The sequence below is a fragment of the Herpailurus yagouaroundi genome, unplaced genomic scaffold, assembly GCF_014898765.1.
Source record: "Herpailurus yagouaroundi ecotype Mexico unplaced genomic scaffold, PumYag 163, whole genome shotgun sequence".
Classification (NCBI taxonomy): domain Eukaryota; kingdom Metazoa; phylum Chordata; class Mammalia; order Carnivora; family Felidae; genus Herpailurus; species Herpailurus yagouaroundi.
The window spans coordinates 28,306,292-28,329,489 of NW_024412404.1; the positions used below are offsets into that span (position 1 = coordinate 28,306,292).

Genomic DNA, 23,198 nt, shown 5'->3' on the forward strand with positions numbered 1-23,198 from the left:
ATTGAAAGAGGACTTAAATCACCTCCATCTTGACCTCAGTCAGTGCTTTCTAAATCATTAATTCTTCTTTCCAGCTTATCTCTTAACTCAGAAAAAAGACCTGGAGGGCAAAGCATTCCCTTGATGGGAACCGAAACCATCCACTCCAACAGTAAGGACTGCCCTGAGCCAGCAAGCCTTTTGCATGATTGACTCCCAGACAACCTGACGGACCTCACCTTTATGTCCAACTGCACTCACACACCAACCTTCGCCCCATATTTTCCTTATATAAACCTGGAAGTATATTCAGCAGTTTAGAGCCAGTCTTTGAGATGTTAGCCTGCTCTTTTCCCAGTGTCAGCCTCACTGAAACACATTCCTTTCTTGTTTCCCCACCATTCCTCTCTTGCCCTTCGGGTTTTGTCAGTGGCAATTGGTTGAACTTGGTCTGTCTGGGACCCCTGGAGCCAGGTGTTCTTGTATCCCAGTGCACTGGCTATGATCCAAAGAGTCTAAATGACCAGAGACAATGAGTATCTCCCAGAAACAGGAGGAGACAGCAGATTGAAGACCACATGGGCACCCCCTCCAATACTTTGACTTTGTGTAATCCCTACAACCCTGGCATGCCTTGGAGAACAGAAGAAAATTCCCCAAAAGGGATGAGATGGAATTATCTACCATCCCAGTGCAATGGGAGCTTGAAATCAAATTTAAGTTGATGTGTACAAAGTAACAAGATGGGGTAGTGTAATATAGTGATTTATAATAAATATGTATTAGGTCTTCATCCCTATGCCTAGAACAAAGTTCCTGGAACCCTAGGGATTTCTTAAATGATAAGAGTGATAAAGGTGTTTTTTGTTATTCATAACAAGCCCCTTTCCGCTAAATCTGAATTTATGCTAATGAGGTGACATTTGAAAGCCCCTCAGTGTGGGGATTGGTTGCTAGCAGAAACAATTTTGTTATCAGAGGCTTGACCTCAGGGGAAGGGAGGGCCTGGAGGTTGACTCAATTACCAGTGGCTGTTTTAATCAACTATGTCTCTGTAATACTGAAGCTTCCATAAAAGCCCAGTGGGGTTCTGAAACCTTCTGGGTTGGTGAACACTGGGATGCGCTGGGAGAGTGGCACCCAGAGAGGGCATGAAAACTCCACTACCCCTCTCCACATACCTTGCTCTATGCATCTCTTCTATCTGGCTGTTCTTGAGTGGTATCCTTTTATGATAAACCAGTAATCCTGTAAGTAAAGTATTTGTCTGAGTTACATGAGCCACTCTAGCAAATTAATCGACCTGAGGAGAGAGTCATGGGAACCTCCAATTTATACCTGTCAGTCAAAAGCACGGGTAACAATTTGGACTTGAGATTGACATTTGGATTGGGTGTGTGTGGGCGGCCCCCCCCCGGACAGTCTTGTGGATTGAGCCCTCAACCTGGGGGATTGGATGATATCTCTAGGCAGAAAATACCCTACCCAATGACACACACATTTGGTGACCAGAGCAGAAATGAAAAAGGCCAAGGGCTCTTTTAGCCCTGGAAAAAATATGTTAATGAAGCATCTCTTCATAATTACATTTATCTTCCTAATTTTATTTTCTTTTTTTATTCAAAAATAGATTTTGCATTTTCTCACATCCTTTATGGCAACTCTTGAGATGATTCTACGGTTTTGCTTTTTTGACTTTTTTCTTCTTTTTATCCTCTTTTACACATTTTGCCCACTCCCACCTCGCACCTCTGGCTACCAGCAATCTAATTAATCTGTTTTCTGTATCTATGAACTCATTGTGTTTTTGATTCCACATATAAGTGAGATCATAACAGTATTTGTCTTTTTCTTGTCTGCCTTATTTCACTTAGCATAATGCCTTCGAAATTCATCCATGTTGTTGCATACATATAGAGATATAGATATAGATATATAGATGATATATAGATCATGTAGATATAGATATAGATGTAAATATAAATAGATATAGATATAAATTGCTCCTTGGTGAGTCACAGATTATAAACTATACCAGGTAAATTGTTGGACAAAGGATACTTTATTTGCAGCAAATAAGGAGATCACAGGGAATAACTTCCAAAGCCGTGACTCTCGAGCCAAGGGTAAATGGGTTCCTTTTATTTAGGGTTGGGATGAACATTTAGATAGGGAAGCCTTGTCATGGAATGTAAAGGGGAACATAAGGCAGTGCATGCAACTTAAGGAAACGTGCCTATATCACACATTGTGTTATGTAAATGAGGCTTGTGCTCATCCTTGAGCAGAAGTTTCAGTATTATAGTGAGGTAAAGGAAGTTGTCAGTCATTCTGCAGGTCACTCCATGGTCCATCTGTGCAGGCGCCAGTCCAGGGTTATGGTCATATTGGTCTGGATGGCCTGGGTTGGCAGGAGGTCTTGTCAGGGTGGTCACTATCACTTGAGGGGTGCTTTTGGTTTCCATCAGCCTGAGTTAAAAGATGAGCTGGATAGAAGAGCTTAAGGAAAAATGTGGGACAAAGGTCAGTGAGTATAAGCAGGTGGGCAGTAAAGGTCAGGTGTTGGGTTCTAGCTGGTCACACAGTGAACATGAGGGTGCATATATCTATGAATTAGTATTCTCATTTTCTTAAGATAAATGCTCAGATGTGAAATTGCTGGATATGGTAGTCTATTTTTAATTTTTAGGAAACTCCATTGTATTTTCCACAGTGACTGCTCCAATTTACATTCCCACCAAAAGTGCACAAGCGTTCCCATTTCTCCACATCTTCACCAACACTTGTTATTTCTTGTCTTTTTTTAAAACAGGTATGAGGTGATATCTCATGGTGGTTTTGATTTGCATTTCCCACTCACCACTATCAAAATGGCTAAAATCAAAAACACAAGAAACTACAAGAGTTCGTGAGGAAGTAGAGAAAAAACAACGGTGCCTGTACTGTTGGTGGGAATACAAAGTGGTACAGCTACTATAGAAAAGAGTATGGGGGCACCTGGGTGGTTCAGTTAGTTAAGCATCCAACTGTTGATCTCAGCTCAGGTCTTGATCTCAGGGTCATGAGTTCAAGCCACATATTGGGCTGTGCACTGGGCATGATACCTACTTAAAAAAAAAAAAAGAGTATGGAGGTTCCTCAAAAAATTAATAATAGACTTACCATATGATGCAGTAATTCCACTGCTGGATATTTATCCAAGGAATTTGGAAACACTAATTCAAAGCAACACAAGTGTCCATCGATAGAGGAACAGATAAAGAAGATGTGGTGTATATATGCAATGGAATGTTACTCAGCCATAAAAAAGAATGAAATCTTGCAATTTGCAACAATAGGGCTAGATCTAGAGAGTATATGCTATGAAATAAGTCAATCAGAGAAAGACAAATATCATATGATTTCACTCGTATGGGAAATTTAAGAAACAAAGAAAAAAAAGAGAAAACCAAAAAACACATTCTTAATAATAGAGAACAAACAAATAGATGGTTACCAGAGGGGAGGTGAGTGGAGATGGGTGAAATAGGTGGAGGGGATTAAGTGCACACTTACCCTGGGGCGCCTGGCTGGCTCAGCTGGAAGAACATGTGACTCCTGATCTGGGGTTGGTGAGTTTGAGCCCCACATTGGGCGTAGAGATTACTAAGAAAAAAACAAATAGACTTAAAAACAGAAAAAAGAGCATACCTCTCTTGATGAGCACTGAGTAATGTATAGAATTGTTGAATCACTGTATTGTACACCTGAAACTAATGTAACAGGACTTGCTAACTCTACTGGATTTATTTTTTTTTAAATTTTTTTTTCAACGTTTTTATTTATTTTTGGGACAGAGAGAGACAGAGCATGAATGGGGGAGGGGCAGAGAGAGAGGGAGACACAGAATCGGAAACAGGCTCCAGGCTCCGAGCCATCAGCCCAGAGCCCGACGCGGGGCTCGAACTCACGGACCGCGAGATTGTGACCTGGCTGAAGTCGGACGCTTAACCGACTGCGCCACCCAGGCGCCCCTAACTCTACTGGATTTAAAAAAGAAAAAAGATCAGTGTTTGCCAGGGGTTTAGAAGAAGGGAATGATGAATAGGTAGAGCACAGAGGATTTTTTATTTTATTTTAAAAAAAATTTTTTTTTTTCAACGTTTATTTATTTTTGGGACAGAGAGAGACAGCATGAACGGGCGAGGGGCAGAGAGAGAGGGAGACACAGAATTGGAAACAGGCTCCAGGCTCTGAGCCATCAGCCCAGAGCCCGACGAGGGGCTCGAACTCAGGACCGCGAGATCGTGACCTGGCTGAAGTCGGATGCTTAACCGACTGCGCCACCCAGGCGCCCCAGAGCATAGAGGATTTTTAGGGCTGTGAAAATACCACGTGTGATACAATAATGATGTGGGTTTTTCATATAAGACTTTTATTATGTTAAAGTATGTTCCCTCTAGATCTACTTTGTTGGTTTTTTTTTTTTTTATCATGAATGGATGTTGTACTTTGTCAATGGTTTTTCTGCATCTATTGAAATAATCATAGGGGCTCCTGGGTGGCTCAGTTGGTTAAGTGTCCAACGCTTGATTTTGGCTCAGGTCATGATCTCATGGTCCATGAGACTGAACCCCACATTGGGCTCTGCACTGACAGCGCAGATCCTGCTTGGGATTCTTTCTCTCCTTCTCTCTCTGCCCCTCCCCTGCTCTCTCTCTTTCTCAAAATAAAAGTAAGTATTAAAAAAAAGAAATAATGTTTTTTTATCCTTTCTTTTATTGATGTGATGTGTCACGTTCATTGATTTGTAAATATTGAAGCACCCTTGCATCCCAGGATAAATCCTGCTTGATTCTGGTGAATGATTTTTTTTTTAACTATTCTTTTGGATTCAGTTTGCTAATATTTTGTTGAGGATTTTTTGCATTGCATTGTGTTCATCAAGGATATTGGCCTGTAGCTCTTTTTTTTTTGTTGTTTTCTTTTTGTGGTGGCTTGCCACTTAATTTTTAAGAGCTCTTTTAATATCCCTTTAATATATTAGCAATATTAGCCATTTGTCTGTCATATATGTTGCAAATATTTTCTCCTGGTTTGTCAATTGTCTTTTGATTTTTTGTGATGGCTTTTGGCCACGAAAAATGTTTTATTTTTATGCATTCAAATTTATCAATTTTTTTTTTTTATTATTCTGGATTTCGAGTTATAGTTAGACTTCCCCTACACTGAGGCTAAAGAGGAAGTCATTCATGTTGTTTGCTAGTTTCAGTTTGCATAGTTTCAGTTTTTACATTTAGGTGGGATCAGGCACATTCAAGGGTATTATGACCATAGACTCAGTTTTTATATTTAGATTTCTAATCCAGTTGGAATTTATTTTTATGTAGTGTTAGGTATGGTTCCACTCTTATCTTTTTCCAAATGGTTACCCAGTTGTTACAGCACTATTTTTTAAAAAGTCCATTTTTGCCCCAGTGGCTTGAGATGCCCCTTTACCAATATGCTAAGTTTCCAAATGTGCCTGGGTCTATTTTGGGGCATTCTATTCTGTTCTACTCTACTCTACTCTATTCTACTGGTCTGTTTGTCTACTCATGCACCGATGTAACAGTTTTATTACAGAGGCTTTATAGTATATTTTCTTGTCTTATAAGGCTAGGCCTGCTCAGGTTTTCCTTTTCATTGTTGCCAAAATATTTTTGCATGTTTGCTGAAAATGCATAACCTGAATTAATCATGAGGAAACTTAGGAGAATTTTATAAAAGAATTGGCTAGCATTCTTCAAAACAATATTAAGGTCATAAACAAAAAAGAAAGATGAAGGAATAAGGAGACATAATAAATGTACTATGTGGTTCCAGGTAGATAAAAGGACATGGGACAAAGATGAGGTTTAAATGAAGTCTATAGATTAAGTAATAATAATGCATCAATGTTAATTTACTGGCTGATTGTACTGTGTTTATGTAGGTTATGAACATCTGGGGGGCACCCTGGGTGGCTCAGTCCATTGAGGGTCTGACTTCAGCTCAGGTCTGATCTCACGGTTTGTGGGCTTGAGCCCTCCATCGGGCTCTGTGCTGACAGTGCAGAGCCCGCTTCAAATCCTCTGTCTCCCTCTCTCTCTGCCCCTCCCCCATGCATGCATGTTTGTGTGCATTTTCTCTTTCACTCTCAAACATTGGGGCACCTGGGTGGCTCAGTCGGTTAAGTGTCCGACTTCGGTTCAGGTCGTGATCTCATGGTCCATGAGTTCGAGTACCACGTCGGGCTCTGTACTGACAGCTCAGAGCCTGGACCCTGCTTCAGATTGTGTCTCCCTCTCTCTCTGCCCCTCCCCTGCTCGCATGCAGTCTCTCTCTCTCTCTCTCTGTCAAAAATGAATAAACATTAAAAAGAGACCATTTGGGGAAACTGGGTAAAGGATATGTGGGAATTTTGATAATCTTTTTATAAACCCGAAATGATTTCAAATTAAAAAATGAAAACATTAAGGGCACCTGGGTGGCTCAGTTGGTTAAGCGTCCGACTTTGGCTCAGGTCATGATTTCATGGTTCTTGGGTTTGAGGCCTGAATTGGCCTCTGTGCTAAAAGCTCAGAGCCTGGAGCTTACTTCCGATTCCGTGTCTCCCTTTTTCTCTGCCTCTCCCCTGCTGGCTCTCTATCTGTCTCTCAAAAATAAAGAAATATTGAAAAAAGTGAAAACATTAAAAGGTGAAAAAATTTAATTGTAATTAATATTTATTATATTTTATTTATTATAATTTACTTATAAAGTTTTATTATAATTTCTATTATATTTTACTTATTATAAGTAAATTTATTTATTATAATTTATTTATAAAATATTTTAACATATATAATCAACCTCTTGGCCAAATATAGGAGTTGCAGACTTGCAACAATGGGTGAGTAGAACTATTTCCTAGTAGTGTTGCTTTCCTTAAACTGTCAATGCAGGAACTGGACTCCCAGGATTACAATTCTCCTTGATAAGACTCGCCAACCACTTCCGGGAATAATGTTGGCATTATTCGAGGGTGCAGGTGAGATGCCTGCCTTCTGATGTATTTGGGCAGGTAGCTGAGCCAAGGGGAGGTTGAATAAACATGTAGAAGGGTTAAGGTCCTATAGTACCAAAACTCTCAAGGACTTGCAGCAGATTGAAAATTCCAACTCTTGAAAAGAGAGCTCAGTGATTAACAGAGGCGGGCAGAAGGGTTGTGCTAGAAATCCATTCCTGAGGGCCCTGAAAGTGCTGCTTGTTGACATATCGAGTCAGAGTATAGTATCAGCAAGCAAAGCTGCTTGATCTCCAGAACTCATCAGCCTCTGTCACTCTGTGTATGGGTCAGCTTTTCCACCCAGGTCAGAGAGCAGGGATCCCTTCGACAGAGGAGCATGTTGTCCATACTGTGGGGTGCCTGGTTTCTGGGTTTTCTGACTGGGAAGCATTTCTAGCCTCACCTCATGTGGAGCCTCTGAACTACCTATTCTTGGAGAAAATCTTCTCTCAGGCCCTTTAAATGACTCTTAGAAGAACCATGGCTTGCCACTAGTGGGACTTCTGTAGAAAACAAACAAACAAACAGGGTGGCCAGACTCTATTTTCAAGAAAGTCGAGTTAGAAAATCAATCCTTATATTACATATAGCATATTTGATGGTCAAACTCACACATGGATATTTTAACTTTGGGAGTATTTCAGTGTAACATCTGAGAGCTGTGCGTTATAAAAGCATACAATGTTCTTTTTTTTTTTTTTTTTGTCAGCTTTCTCAGCCTGTAATGCCCTAAAGTTGTAAAATTAATCACACTGAACAAAGAAAATTTTACAAATTGTTTAATACCTTTGACTTGAATCCTACCTTTACTGAAAAGGCAAGCAGCTAGTGGTTTACATTATTATGTGTACCTTAAACTAAGCTAGAAGTTATTATAAAATGGAAGATTTTTGTGATGTTCAGTATTTCAAAAATACTTCAGGTAAAGAATAATTACAAGTACATTTTAAGAGTTGTAAACTCACTTTGCAGGCAGTAGTTTGTTGAGCTAAACTAAGGGTTTTGCCAGAAAGGAAGAACAATGTCATAAGTAATTTTGTGTCTCATTAAAAAGAATTTGGTGAGAGAAGGGCGATTGGCAAAACCTACCTCGGAGGTAAGAAATCTAACCTTAACAGTGGTAGAGCTTGACACTGTTGGGACACAGTTGGACACATTTGCTGTTCACGCTTCATTTACTAGTGCAAAATGGTAACAGTAGTAGTAATTTTGAGAGTTCCAATTTGGCCAAACTATTAGATATATAATTCATAAAATACTAAAATAGTACTTAAAAAGTAATCATAACTACCATTTCTTTAAAAAGAGCATATAACTGACAGTTAGTAGATTTATTGGGTCAGATCTATATTATTGGATTCTTAGGCTTGTGGGTTCTTATAAAACAAAACTCATAAGCCCTCTAGAGCAATCAGAACTACAGAGAGCTAGCAGTACATGCAAAGGGACTGGGGGTTTGGCTAGAGATGGTTGGTTACAATCCCAAACTCTAATACTATAGTCACACCATTTATACCACTCAATTACTTAGAAAACCAGCTGGATTTGAACACTTTTTAAAAAATGTTTATTTATTTTTGAGAGAGAGACAGAGAGAGAGAGAGAGCAGGGTAGGGGCAGAGAGAGAGAGGGAGACACAGAATCCGAAGCAGGCTCCAGGCTCTAAGCTGTCAGTACAGAGCCTGACCTGGGGCTCAAACTCACGTTCATGGGATCGAGCCCCACATTGGGCTCTGTGCTGACAGCTTAGAGCCTGGAGCCTGCTTCGGATTCTGTGTCTCCCTCTCTCTCTCTGCCCCTACCCTGCTCTCTCTCTCTCTCTCTCAAAAATAAAAACATTAAAAAAAATTAAATAAAATGCTGGATATGTCAGTGGCTTTTCTCATTAAATCCTCTAATATTAATGAACAATGAAATATCCATTAAACTAATAGGAAATAAGATATACTGGATTATGTAATGCTGAGAAGTTTATGTCTTCAACAAAATTGTTATACCTTTCCCTGACTTTAAGCAATATCCACACTATAGTCATTAACTGAAAAATAAAGAGTATGCCATTATTTCCACTATGTGAAAAATAAAATCTTGTAAATCATAAAAAAAAACCCAACTCATATTACAACTACTTAAAATATTGTAAACTTATCAAAATGCACAGGAAAAAAGTCTTTTGTTTTTAAGTAGGCTCCACACCCAACATGGGGCTTTAACCCATGACCCCTTAGATCAAGAGTTTCATGCTTTACAGACTGAGCCAGCCAGGTGCCCAGAAACAATTTTTAATATACTGTACAATGGGTAGATTCATCTGAATTCTCAGGCATGGGTATGGCAGAGCAAGAGCTCTCTAATATGAAGATTCAATAAAAAGCATGACTTAAAAACATTTGAAAAGGTCTTTGGGAGAAGTACCAGTAAAGAGAGCAGTATTGAACACACAGGAAGTGGAGTTCAAGATAGCATTATCCAAGGGGAGGCTGGAAAGCTTCCATCAAGAACACAGTGGCCACTAATCTCGGGCAAGAGCAAGGACAGTGTTTCCAGAGACTGAAAGAAAGGGAGCATGTAGCCGGTTGTTTTTGTTTTCCTAGCATCTCTTCTCCCTGCTTTTGGTTAACAGTACCAATTTCAGTCCCCCTTAGAGGTGGAAGGAATGGGGGTATGACCTAAGGGGAGCCAATCAGATTTTATTTATCTTAGGAATTTGGAAGTTCAGAAGAGAAACACAAGAAGGGAAATGATTGGGGCTGTCATTCTGATGGCAGTGGCTAAAAGGGGACTCCTGATTTCCTCTGGTTTATGCCCTTCCTAAGACCTGCTTGCTTAGCTTTTCCTTAACTGTGAATTCTGCAGGTTTTTTCTACAAATTCTATTTTGTTGGTGTTTGCCAGTTGAATTCTGTTGTGGGCAAATAAAGAACTGTATGAGATACAGGTGTGTACACATTGAAACATCTTAAGTATGAGGTAAGAAGTCTATTCTCTCTTGCAGAGGCAAGTGGGGTAGATAATTTGAAAAACGTGATGAGGGGCGCCTGGGTGGCTCAGTCGGTTAAGCGTCCGACTTCGGTTCAGGTCATGATCTTGCGGTCCGTGAGTTCGAGCCCTGCGTCAGGCTCTGTGCTGACAGCTCAGAGCCTGGAGCCTGTTTCAGATTCTGTGTCTCCCTCTCTCTCGGACCCTCCCCTGTTCATGCTCTCGCTCGGTCTCAAAAATAAATAAACGTTAAAAAAAAAATTAAAAAAAAAAGAAAAACGTAATGAAATTATGGAAGGGAGCTATCAAGTATAAGTATAAAGATCAAAGATAAGCAAAAGGACTGCTAATCAGTGTTGAGAGTTCAGCCAAATTTGCAGAATATGAATTTGTAGTGATTCCATTCACGAACCTAGGTGCAGGAAAGGAGAAAGGACATCATTGCACTGATTTGTAGTTAGGAGCTAGCAGAACTATGTGTCAGAACCTTGACATACAGATATTAAAGGGCTTTCAAGGGAAGTTGAAGGCTACTATCACGGGCTGTACGCAGAACAGGCAAGGAAATAAAGCTAAGAGGGTGGAATTGGGGGACAAAAGGAGAACTGAGGGATGGGTTTGGGTTAGTTGAGAACAGACGAGGAAGTAAAGGCTGCTTTATTGCAGTCCAGATTTAGAAGAAAATCAGGTGATAAGGTTCAGGGTGTAGGCAAGCAAGGTGCTTAGAGAATCGGGATATTGATTGAGATTACTGAGGCACATCGAAGCTAGGGCTCCTGAAGTTGCCCATGATGATGTCAGACGAGATGCCAAGTGCAGTAACCAGTTCACCTAAATTTTACCAACCAAACTCAAGAGGTTTTTGTTTTGCTTTTTTTTTTTTTTTATGAATGTGAGGGAACAGCTAGAGGTTGATAGATGGTCACTTAAAAATAAAGTTCTTTTGGGGTGCCTGGGTGGTTCAGTCGGTTGTTTCTGACTTCCACTCAGGTCATAATCTCATGGTTCATGGGTTTGAGTCCTGTGTTGGGTTCTCTGCTGTCAGCACAGAGCCTGCTTTGGATCCTCTGTTCTCTCTTTGCCCCTCCCCTGCTCATGCTCACTCTCTCTCTCTCCAAAATAAATACACATTAAAAAAAAAAGTTCCTTTAAAAGAACTAAGACTAGCTACAGGGTAACAGTGGCTAACTATGTAGGTTCCCAGCTTGCTTCTTTACTGGCTAATTCTGAAGAAGTTATTTATCTTCCGATGCCTCAGTTTCTTCAACTATAACATAAAGATAATAGTACTTGGGATGCCTGGGTGGCTCAGTCGGTTAAGCCTCTGACTTCAGCTTAGGTCATGATCTTGCAGTTCGAGAGTTTGAGCAGTGCATCAGGCTCTCTGCTGCCAGTGCAGAGTCTGCTCCAGATCCTCTGTTTCCCTCTCTCCGTCCCTCCTCTACTCGTGCTTTGTGTGTGTGTCTCTCAGAAATGAGTAAACATTTAAAAAAAGAGACAATAGTACTACTTCCTGGGTCACTGAGATAATTAAATAAATTAACATGCATCAAATGGTAAATACTGAGCACTTCATAAGTGTTAGCTATTATTATTAAAGGGAGACAGATCCAAATACACTATAACACAATGTAATATTTTATGATATTTGTACAAACAGAAAATAACTGACAGGGGCATTAACAACTATACTTGGGATACTCAGGGAAGTTTTCACTGAGGTGTTAGAGGCAAAAACAAAAGAAAGCGGTAAGATCTGTTTAAGGCTCGCCCTAAGGCAGACATTGTGATAGCTGTTTTAAGAATATCATCACATTTAATACCATGTCCCTGCAAGATATGTATCTTCCTTTTACTGAGGAGGAAAGCTAACGGAGGTTAAATAACTTACTTACCCTTGGGTACAAAGGAATGAAAAGAAACTGGAATCTTTACTTAGATAATTTAGTTAGTTGGTCTGGCACAAGCGGGACACTGCAGAAGGAATTTAAAGGATGCGTGGAAATAGACTAGCAGGATCACTGAGCGGTAGTGGGGAACTGGGAAGGTTGAAGATACAGTCGCAGCAGGGATCAGATTATAAAAGGTATTTGCTTGTCTTATGAGATGTCTGAGCTTGAATCTGTGGGTAATGTCCAGGGAGTAAAGGATATTATGCAGGCCCTAGGCAGTGAGTTGACACCAAGCAGGTCAGCGGGCATGGTGATGGCCAGACTGGCCAGTCATTCTCCACTTAATGAGCGCCTGTGCGCCAACCTCACGAAGGGTAGCGGAGATGCAACAAGGAGAAGACGCAGCCGGGGGTAGCTTTCGCTCCGCTCACCTCGCGCGGAGGCAGAAGCCCCCAGGCGGGTTGTTCACAGGTTTCTTTCGGGCTCCCCTCCTGAGCCGAGCCGGGCCGGCAGCGTGCTCCTCAGCGGCCGTCTGCGCTCGCCGGGTCAAGAGCAACCTGGCCGAACGCTTCCCTTCAGCACCCCGTGGCGTCGGCAACCTCCCTGCTCCCAGCTTCCACGCGAACTCAGCAGCAGGCCTACTAACTCAAGCCCGTAGTCTGCACGCCCTTCTTCCTTCCGGCGGCACCACACATCCTGTCACGTGTGGGGCGGGTCACATGAGAGTTGGTCACGTGCCGGGGCCGCAGGGCTCGGGGCTCGGGGCTCGGGGTTTGGTTTCCGCAGACCTGCGGACCTCAGCGGGTGCGATCGTGGCTGCCCCGGAGGCCGCGGAGCTGCACGACTGGGATGGTGAGGGCGGCGGGCCAGGGTCGGAACGGGGTCGGGCCGGGGCTGGTGCCTTCCCCAACCTCAGCCCGTCTTCTCATTCTTCCCGCTGCAGATGAACCGGACGACCCCCGACCAGGAGCGGGCGCCGGCGTCCGAGCCCGTGTGGGAGCGGCCCTGGTCGGTGGAGGAGATCCGCAGGAGCAGCCAGAGCTGGTCGCTGGCGGCCGATGCGGGCGTGAGAGGCGGGCCCCAGGGAGGGGAGCGGAGGGCGGGCCGCCTGGGGTGACCCCGAGGCTTGCGAGCGGGAGGACAGGAGACCCCGATTCCTTCGCCACTCGGTGTATTCTGCTGCCCCTGTTCATGCGTTCATAAGGCATCCCTCCCCAAAAACGCCACTGTGGCAGTCCCTAGGCACCTGGGCGGGGGCGGGCCCATCGTCCTTAGCCGAGTTCCCCCACTCCGACTGCAGCCCAGACGCAGGTCTCTTCCTTGTTTGGGTTTTTTAGCGCTGCTCGCATCTCCATCCTGATGGAGGCAGATAGGTTATCTCTGCGCCGCGGGTTTGCTAGGGCACTAGTGAGGCCATTTCACTTTGGGACCTGGACTGTGTGGGGAGGTAGACAAGCCTGTATATGGATATCCTCGAGTGGGACTTTAAAGGCCGGGGACCCAAGACTCCCGAAACTGTGATTCCAAAGTCCCATATGAACACGATTTTTTTCTTTTTATAAGAGTGGTAGTTTGTTATTTTGCCCTTGATCTGGGATTTCTGTAGAATGATAACCAAACAAGACTTTAAAATTCGTCCAGAAGCGAGATAGCAAGTGTCAGTGTACTCCTTGCCACTGTTTGGATGAGCTTTGTTAATGTTTTTCAGTGGTACTTGGTTTTGGGTGTTGTCGAAAGCAGCATCTCTTACATTCTAACACACAAAGGTGAAAGGAAATGGGTTCTTTTTTGTTTTGACACACGGAGTAGACTCATATGATATTGATACTACTGTATGTTTATTTTTTAAATAGCTACTACAGTTTCTACAGGAATTCTCACAGCAGACTATCTCTAGGACCCATGAAATCAAGAAACAAGTGGATGGGTTAATCCGGGAAACTAAAGCCACAGATTGTCGCCTACATAATGTCTTCAATGACTTCCTTATGCTGTCTAATACCCAGTTCATTGAAAACGTGAGTTACTTAGTTGTGTCAGACTTATAAATAGTGTTTTCTGGAGGAACAAGCATCCCTTGGGGTATTAAATGATGTATTATTAGGTACCCTCCTCAATTTTCATGAACACAGGGGTTCTTGGTAATTGAAGCTTCTTTCTCTAGGATTAATGCCTTTTTAAATTAGTACAGTTTGTTTTTTCAGGCCTTTAAAAAAATCTAATGATAAAGTTATCTTACATTCTAGTTTTTCGTACCCTTTTAGTTTTGAGGATAGTCAGCACTTGTGCTGGTGTTCCCCCAAGCCTTATTGTGGCCATGTCCCTTAAGGAGAGCTGTGCACCTGCCTGGTCTGATCCTGGTCTGACCAGCATGTGACTACACTATTGATTGTGTCCATTATGTTATGATGAATTCTGTTAAAGGCATATGTGTGCCTACTTGAAATATTCTTTTTTGTTTTGGATTTTTTTAATGTTTATTTTTGAGAGAGAGCCAGCGAGAGAGAGAGAGAGAGAGAGAGAGAGAGAGAGAGAGAGAGAATGAGAATGAGAATGAGAATGAGTGGGGGAGGAGCAGAGAGAGAAGGAGACAATCCCAAGCAGGCTCCAGGCACTGGGGTGTCAGCACAGAGCCCAATACACTGGAACTCGTGAACTGCGAGATAATGACCTGAGCTGAAGTTGGACGCTTAACTGACTGAGCCACCCAGGTGCCCCTGGAATATTCTTGATTAACGTTTTGCTATGATGGCTGAACCTGTGGTACAGAATCAACTCTAGAAAGATTACTGGGCTTTAAGCCATGTGTGATTTTCCCTATATGTATGATTTTATTTTATTTTATTTTATTGTATTGTATTGTATTGTATTCTATTCTATTCTATTCTATTCTATTTTTTTAAATAACTTTTTAAATTTACTTCCAGGTTAGTTAGCATATAGTGCAACAATGATTTCAGTAGTAGATTCCTTAATGCCCCTTACCCATTTATTCCATACCCCCTCCCACAACCCCTCCAGTAATCCTCTGTTCTCCATATGTGAGAGTCTCTTATGTTTTGTCCCCCTCCCTGTTTTTATATTATTTTTCTTTCCTTCCCTTATGTTCATCTGTTTTGTCTCTTAAAGTCCTCATTGAGTGAAGTCATACGATATTTGTCTTTCTCTGACTAATTTCGCTTAGCATAGTACCCTCTAATTCCATCCACATAGTTGCGAATGGCAGGATTTCATTCTTTTTGGTTGTCAAGTAATACTCCATTATATGTATATACACACCACATTTTCTTTATCCATTCATCCATCGATGAACATTTGGGCTCTCTCCATACTTTGGCTATTGTTGATAGTGCTGCTGTAAACATTGGGGTGCATGTGCCCCATCGAAATAGCGCACCTGTATCCCTTGGATAAATACCTAGTAGTGCAATTGCTGGGTCATAGGGTAGTTCTGTTTTTAATTTTTTGAGGAACCTCCATACTGTTTTCCAGAGTGGCTGCACCAGTATGCATTCCCACCAGCAGTGCAAAAGAGATCCTATTTCTCCGCATCCTCACCAACATCTGTTGTTGCCTGAGTTGTTAATGTTGGCCATTCTGACAGGTGTGAGGTGGTATCTCTTTGTGGTTTTGATTTGTAGTTCGCTGATAATGAGTGATATTGAGCTTTTTCATGTGTTGGTTGGCCATGTGGATGTCTTCTTTGGAGAAGTGTCCATTTATGTCTTTCACCCATTTCTTCACTGCACTGTTTGTTTTTTGGGTGTTGAGTTTGATAAATTCTTTATAGGTTTTAGATACTAGTCCTTTATCTGATATATTGTTTGCAAATATCTTCTCCCATTCTGTCGGTTGTCTTTTAGTTTTGCTGATTGTTTCCTTTGCTGTGCAGAAAATTTTTTATTTTGATGAGGTCCCAGTAGTTCATTTTTGTTTTTGTTTCCCTTGCCTCCAGAGACATGTTGAGTAAGAAGTTGTTGTGGTCAAGGTCAGAAAGGTTTTTGCCTGCTTTCTCCTGGAGGATTTTGATGGCTTCCTGTCTTACATTTAGGTCTTTCATCCATTTTGAGTTTATTTTTGTGTCTGGTGTAAGAAAGTGGTTCAGGTTCATTCTTCTGCATGTCGCTGTCCAGTTTTCCCAGCACCATTTGCTGAGGAGACTGTCTTTATTCCATTGGATAGTCTTTCCTGCTTTGTCAAAGACTAGTTGTCCATGTGTTTGTGGGTCCATTTCTGGGTTCTCTGTTGATCTGAGTGCCTGTTTTTGTGCTCTTCCCTATATATTTATCGACTTCCTAAGTACTAGATCCTAGGAATACATAGTTAAATTAGATAGAACCTCTCTTTATTATTTGTTTATCTAAATTTTATTTATTTTTGAGAGAGAGAGAGAGAGAGAATCCCAAGCAGGCTCCATGAACTGTGAGATCATGACCTGAGCTGAAATCAAGAGTAGGATGCTGAGCCACCCAGGCACCCGATAGAGCCTGTCTTTAGAGAAGATCACAATCCTCCATAATAGTGTAATTCCAGAATAGGAAGGAAGCAAGTGTGGCTAGAGCCTAGTGAGTGAGTGAAGGAGGGACTGTTAAGATGAGGATGGAGAGGAAGCTTAGTTAAACTGACCTATATTTCTCAGAGGGAGGTTAGTGTAACTTTCTGAGTGTCAGTCATAGATCATCTGTGGAAAAAGGATTATTAAGTAGGTTATTTCCTGAGATTGTTAGGGGTAAAGTGATAGAAAGGATTTTGAAAATTGCTAAATTGTAAAAGCTCTATTCAGGACTTTTAAGAGAAGACCAAATAGCATTACGCAAGTATGTTATGCAACACGGTTGTGCATTTTTTTAGTAGTTCAGGTTGAATTGCCGCTACTAGCGTTTTTGGGAGTCTGTAAAATAAGGATCTTAATGAAGGTATTAGAGATCTCTTTGCCAGTAAGTTTAAGATAGAGCCAGTATTTTAGTAAAATCTGTAGTCACTTTTTAGTCATCTATGTAGAATATCCGTGCTTGGTCCTGAGTGTCTTTTTCACTGGCAGAGGCGGTGTAGAGGTGTATATGCAGCCCATCGTCTTTCCATGAAGCCAAATTTGGTGTCCATTCTGGTATACTTGTTGCTCTCATTCTGTACTTTTCTTGCTGGATCAGGTGCTCATTTCTTCTCTGCGATCAGTGTTAGAGACCTAGAGGGGGCATGGAGTAGAATTGGGAAGGGTCTACGCAATGTGCCTATACCACATGGTATTGGATTAGCATCTGTTTGAATTTTGGGGGTTAGGCAGGTATCATAAACTGTGTTTTCTGAATCACAGTCTTCATGTCTTCCTTGTCTTTTGTTCAACTGTTCTTTTCTGGTGAAGTTTTTTTTTTTTTTTTTTTTTTTAATTTATTTATTTTGAGAGATGAGTGCAGAGAGAGAGGGAGGGGCAGAGAGAGAGGGAGAGAGGGAATCCAAAGCAGGCTGTACTCTGTCAGTGCAGAGCCTGATGTGGGGCTCAATCCCATGATCGTGACCTGAGCTGAAATCAAGAGTCAGATGCTTAACCTCCTGAGCCACCCAGGTGGCCCCTGGCCAAGTTATTTTAGATTTTGAGTTTTTCTTGATGTAGCGGAGGTTTTTTTGTGGGTTTTTGTTCTCCTGAAAAAAAAAATTTTTTTTTTTGTAGTAGTTCTTTATTTCTGTTCACTTTTTGGATTCCCTTTTTGCCACCCATCTTTACATTTCCCTAGTCCTCAAGCTTCTTCCCCTTCCATTCTGCAGCCAGAATTCCCCTCTCAATGTACCTGTTGCCACTGCCAAGTTTAACTGCTTCTCACACCTCCTGTAGTGCAATGTGTTACATGTTCTTCTCATTCGTGGCAGAACATGATGATGTTAAAAGTACAGCTAACGGTTAATCAAACTCTGAAAAAAATCTGCATGCTGTTAATACATTTGGCAGTGATTTGGCTTTTTATGTATTTTCTTCAAACCCTGACATTGGTACTCATGTATTACAATTCTGGTTTGAATGATGTTGCCATTTGGTTTCATCATAGTTTATTGGAAAGGTATTCAAAGGTAGCTTTCTGGGTTTTAGGAGTTAACCTCAAAAGCAGGTACTAGGTTGAAAAATGCATTACGGAGGTAGTGAAACTAAAGAGCAATCAGGGCTTTCTAGGGCAACAGAAATGAGTTCCTTTAGTAAAGGCTCAAGAGGGAATTATGAAGGAGGAAAAATACTAATTAACAGTGGCCAGTGCTTCAGTGTGTTATCAGAAGGGATTCATTAAGCTGTTAATTTAGGAATTTCATTCTAAAACATTGAGTGACCTAGAACAACTTTTTTTTTTTTAAAGGTTTATATTTTTAGTTATCTTTACACCCACTGTGTGGCTTGAATTCATGACCCAAAGGTAAAGAGTCTCATGTTCTACCGACTGAGGCAGCCAGGCACTTCAGATGTGACTTCTTTAGTATAGCACTTCTCATGATTATAATTTTACACTTATTGATGTGCTCTGATGTGTCAAACTATCCTACTAAATCAAGCCCCTCATTTTTTGTGAATGTTGTATTCCTTGGGGCCAGCACACTTCTTCTTTTTTTGTTGTAATTTTTATTTTTTAATGTTTTTTTTTTTGTTTTGTTTTTTTTTTTTTTGTTTTGTTTTTTGTGAGAGAGACCGAGCACGAATGGGAGAGAGGCAGAGAGAAAGGGAGACACAAAATCGGAAGCAGGCTCCAGGCTCTAAGCTGTCAGCACAGAGTCCAAAGTGGGGCTTAAACCCATGAACCGTGAGATCGTGACCTGAGCTGAAGTCGGACATTTAACCCCCTTAGCCACCCAGGCACTCCATGGGGCCAGCATACTTCTGATTTGTAGAAACCTAGTGAATATTTGAATGAATGAATGGGAGAACACATAAATGAAAAGGACTAGGGCTGTGTATAATTTGTTAAGAAATCGTCAGCCCCTGGTCCCTTTTCTCCAGTTCACCACCTCATCTCTTCCCCATCTCCCCAAATGAAGAAAAGATCCTTTGAGGGAAAATATTTGAGATGTTTAACAATTCTGGGAATGGCTACCTGATTTAAAAATGATCAAAAAACACATGAAGCTGTGAGATTAGCCTGGTCACAGTGAAGGAAGTTAGCGTGGATTGTCTGCTGTGTGCTGAGTACTTGAGATCCATAGTTCTAGTCACTCTTGGAAGATCCCATGGGTCTCGTGTGTTTGCTGGTTGGTTTCTTAGAGGTCATGTTTGGCCTCAGCCACAGGCTACTGATGTTTCATGAGGTAGTTTTTAATGAGAGCAGGAGAAAAAAAAGTAGGACTTTGGAGCTATTCAGTCATGAGTGTGAAGCTCAACCTTTTAGTTTAAATGGTCTCGCTATTTAAAACCTGAAGTGACTTTGGTAGGTGCCATGTCTGAAAGTCTCAATTTTAAGACCTATTTACTTTTTTGTCCCTGTCTTTGAAAATTAACCCCTCCAAATTTCTGCTCTTTATAGAATAGTTCTTTTTTAAAGTATTGAAAAAGAAGCAGCATCTGAAATTTCAGATGGTGGAGAAGTGCCTGCCAGCATACTGGCATATAAATTCTAAGTCCATTTCCCATGCAGACATTGGCCTGTAAGTTTTTTCTTTTTTTTCCAAGTTTATTTATTTGACGCCTGGGTGGCTCAGCCGGTTAAGCATCCAACTTCGGCTCAGGTCAAGATCTTGCAGTTTGTGGGTTCGAGCACCATATTGGGCTCTGTGCTGATAGCTCGGATCCTGGAGACTGCTTAAAATTCTGTTTCCCTCTCCCTCTCTCTGTCCCTCCCTGCTCACGCTATGTGTGTGTGTGTCTCTCTCTGTCTCTCAAAAATAAACATTAAAAAAAAAGTTGATGTATTTATTTTGAGAGAGAGAGAATGATTCGGGGAGAGGGAGAGACAGAGAGGGAGAGAGAGTGAATGAGAATCCCAAGCAGGCTCTTGATACAGGGCTGGATCCCATGAACTGCAAGATTGTGACTAGAGCTGAAATCAAGAGTTGGATGCTCAATCAACTGACCCGCCCAGGCGCCCCAAAGTTTTTTCTTTCTTGTTATAAAAGTAATAACACTTGTAGGAGAGATTGACATAGATAACAAATATTAAAGTGTGAGAAATTAAAACCACAAAAAGTCAACCATAATTCCACCTCTCCAAATTAAGCAACCATTAAACACTTTGACATATTTTTCTAGTGTTCTTTTTTTTTTTTAATTTTGTAACGTTTATTTATTATTAAGACACAGAGAGAGACAGAGCATGAGCATGGGAGGGGCAGAGAGAGGGGGAGACAGAATCTGAAGCAGGCTCCAGGTTCTGAGCTGTCAGCACAGAGCCCTACGCAGGGCTTGAACCCACAAACTGCAAGATCATGGCCTGAGCGGAAGTCGGATGCTTAACTGACTAAGCCACCCAGGCGCCCCTCTAGTCTTTTTTTTTTTTTTAATGTTTATTTTTGAGAGAGAGAGAGAGAGACAGCGCGTGAGCAGGGGAGGGCAGAGAGACACACATACACAGGATCCGAAACAGGTTCCAGGCTCAGCTGTCAGCAGAAAGCCCCATGCGGTACTTGAACACACAGAGTGGTGAGATCATGACCTGAGCCAAAGTTGGATTCTCAACTGACTGAGCCACCCAGGCACCCCTAGTTTTCTTTTTTTAACTTTAATCTTTCCTATATGTACATATTCGCAGACTGCATTTTTCTTAATGATAATTATTTAATAAGCATTTTAAGTCTTTTTGATAGAGATTTTTTAATATAAATTTTTTAATGAAAATTTTCACATCTAGAAAAGAACAGATAATAACCATAAATGCTAATAATATGCACCAGCCTGCATTAACAGACTTTTTTTTTTTTTAATTTTTTTTTTTTCAACGTTTATTTATTTTTGGGACAGGGAGAGCCAGAGCATGAATGGGGGAGGGGCAGAGAGAGAAGGAGACACAGAATCGGAAACAGGCTCCAGGCTCTGAGCCATCAGCCCAGAGCCCGACGCGGGGCTTGAACTCACGGACCGCGAGATTGTGACCTGGCTGAAGTCGGACGCTTAACCGACTGCGCCACCCAGGCTCCCCTAACAGACTTTTTTTAATGAGTTCTATTTTTTTTAATGTTTTTATTATTTATTTTTGAGAGAGAGGGAGACAGAGGATCCGAAGCAGTCTCAGTGCCGACAACAGAAAGCCCAACGTGGGGCTGGAACTCACGAATTGTGAGATCATGATCTGGGCTGAAGTTGGACGCTTAACCGACTGAGCCACCCAGGCATCTCTGCATTAGCAGACTTTAAGAATTTTCCGTTTGCTTCGAAGGCACCAACTCCTCATTTTTTTATCTTAGCTTTAAATACTTTAGGTGAGGGCCCCTTTGTACCTCTGTGTTTTTATTCTTACGTGGAGAGTGTAGATCTGCATGGATGTATATGAGTGCTTATATGTGAAGTATGGGATAGGAGTGTTACCTTGTTTTTTTTCCCCATATAGGTAAGCTTTATTGTATAGTTCTTTTCCTCACTTGCTTACATGTGTGAACGTATGTGTATCTATGTTTGTGTTTTTATGAATGTAAAATTAGACTTATGTGTAAATGCAGATCAGTTTCTTGCGTCTGTATTTTATTATGCTTATCTGCTGTGTGCCGGGATCACAATCTTAAATACTGCAGATTTCTAATAAGTCTTCTTAGAACACGTCCCCATGTCTTCTTTTTAACAGTTAAAAAGTAAAGGAAATCACAAGGAGGTACTGGAGCCCTAGCTCTGTTTTGAGCCAGCCAGGTGCCCTGCCATAGCTCTGTTTTGTAAAAGAGATGCCTGCCTGCCCGTGCTGTATGGGCGGAATGCCTGGCCTTCTGGCAAATCCTTAGTGGGCTCGGCCTGTCTGCTTTCATATAAGTGGGATAATAAGAGCTTATCAACCATTTGAAGCAACAGGATGGAAATAACTTTTACCGTTTCCATTGCTCAGATGTTAAAGTTCTTGTTATCTAGTAGGTAAGTTCTACCAGTTGACATTTTCTGTAGCCTCTCATTGAAGTATGTGTGTCATTGCCCTGTCAGCGTTAAGTGTTAGGTGAAGCCAAAAGGTATGAAAACTGGAGTCTTCATTGTTTTTGTGACTCTTTGGTCAACATGAGATGGAGCTTTTTTCATGTTTTCCAGTCATTTGTATGGCTTTAAATTTAATTTTTGGTGAATTAACTACTGTTCTTTGCTTGTTTGTCCTTAACCAATAGCCTCAGTCATTTGTTGGGTAATCCTTTCTTCTGTGTCTTTCTTTATTGTGTGTTGAATTCTTATATTACGATTCATTCCAAATGATATTTTGACCATTTAAAAATGAATTTGCTTCCCTATTTAGCGTGTATACGACGAAGAAGTGGAGGAGCCGATACTCAAGGCTGAGACAGAAAAAGCAGAACAGGTACTTGCATTAGATCCCTCTTAGTTGAGTTCTTGACTTAGGGAAGAAAAGTGGTGGAAATTTGTAATGTGGCCGGTGGGGGATTGTGGGCAGAAGGATGGTTCCTGGGGCAAATGAGAAAGGCTGCTCCTGACACCCCAGGAATGGAACTGTGGTTTGTTTCTGAAATGTAGTGTATTAAGAAACAGGTAAAGTTTTTGAAGTCTGGCATCAGAGCAGAGTGCAGGAGACTTTCTGTAAAAGGCCAGATAATGTTTTATGTTTGGCTGGCTACCTTGGTCTCTTGTCTTTTTCCCTTCTTTTTGCTCTTTTTCCTCCTTCTCCCTGCCTCTTCCTGCTCCACCCCCAAATGTGGGGGTTCTACACAATAGACCTTGAGGGTTCTACAACAATAGACCACAGACTGGGCTGTACGTTGTGAGTTCTTTGAAGACCATGCTTCCCTATTGTTTTATGACACCATTGACTCCTGCCAGTTGTAAATGACTGAGGTGAATGCTGGTTTAGTGCACAGCTTGCTGCAGGATGTGTTAGCCCAGAGAGCACAGAATGTGCAGTGAACATTTACTGACTCCAGAAAGATTGCAGGAAGCTGGTAACTTGAACACAGACTTGACCCTCAGGAAGTTATGGTCTCAGTTGGAGCAGTAGGACATAACATGTTGGAGCTGCTAACTGTTCTGGAAGATCAGATGAGAAGAGCTCAGTGGTATAAGCAAGGAGAACCTAAAAGGATAAGGTGTTAGCTCGGTGAAGAAGGAAAGGCCAGATTTTAAGGCCAAAATGGCCTTAAAAAAGAGAGAGAATGCCATGCACTAAGTTCAGAGTTGGGGGATGTGCCTGGTATTTT

At 41.6% G+C, this 23,198-nt stretch overlaps 1 protein-coding gene and 1 long non-coding RNA gene across 2 annotated transcripts in view; one reads left to right on the top strand and one right to left on the bottom strand.

Annotated features, from left to right (window-relative positions):
- Window positions 1-2,094: 2,094 nt before the first annotated feature.
- On the bottom strand, window positions 2,095-3,585 carry LOC121036941 (uncharacterized). Its single transcript, XR_005793538.1, has 2 exons — window positions 3,535-3,585; window positions 2,095-2,478 (listed from the first exon to the last, which is right to left on the bottom strand). It is a non-coding gene; the product is annotated as an uncharacterized LOC121036941 (long non-coding RNA).
- A 9,038-nt stretch (window positions 3,586-12,623) lies between these two features.
- The window catches only part of LOC121037450 (WASH complex subunit 2-like), a 65,545-nt gene continuing 54,970 nt past the window's right edge, over window positions 12,624-23,198 (top strand). Inside the window, exons 1-4 of the mRNA XM_040486904.1 lie at window positions 12,624-12,749; window positions 12,841-12,963; window positions 13,751-13,915; window positions 22,286-22,348. Of these exons, the coding sequence (XP_040342838.1) occupies window positions 12,747-12,749; window positions 12,841-12,963; window positions 13,751-13,915; window positions 22,286-22,348 (354 nt within the window). The 5' untranslated portion in view covers window positions 12,624-12,746. The remainder of the gene's footprint in view (window positions 12,750-12,840; window positions 12,964-13,750; window positions 13,916-22,285; window positions 22,349-23,198) is intronic.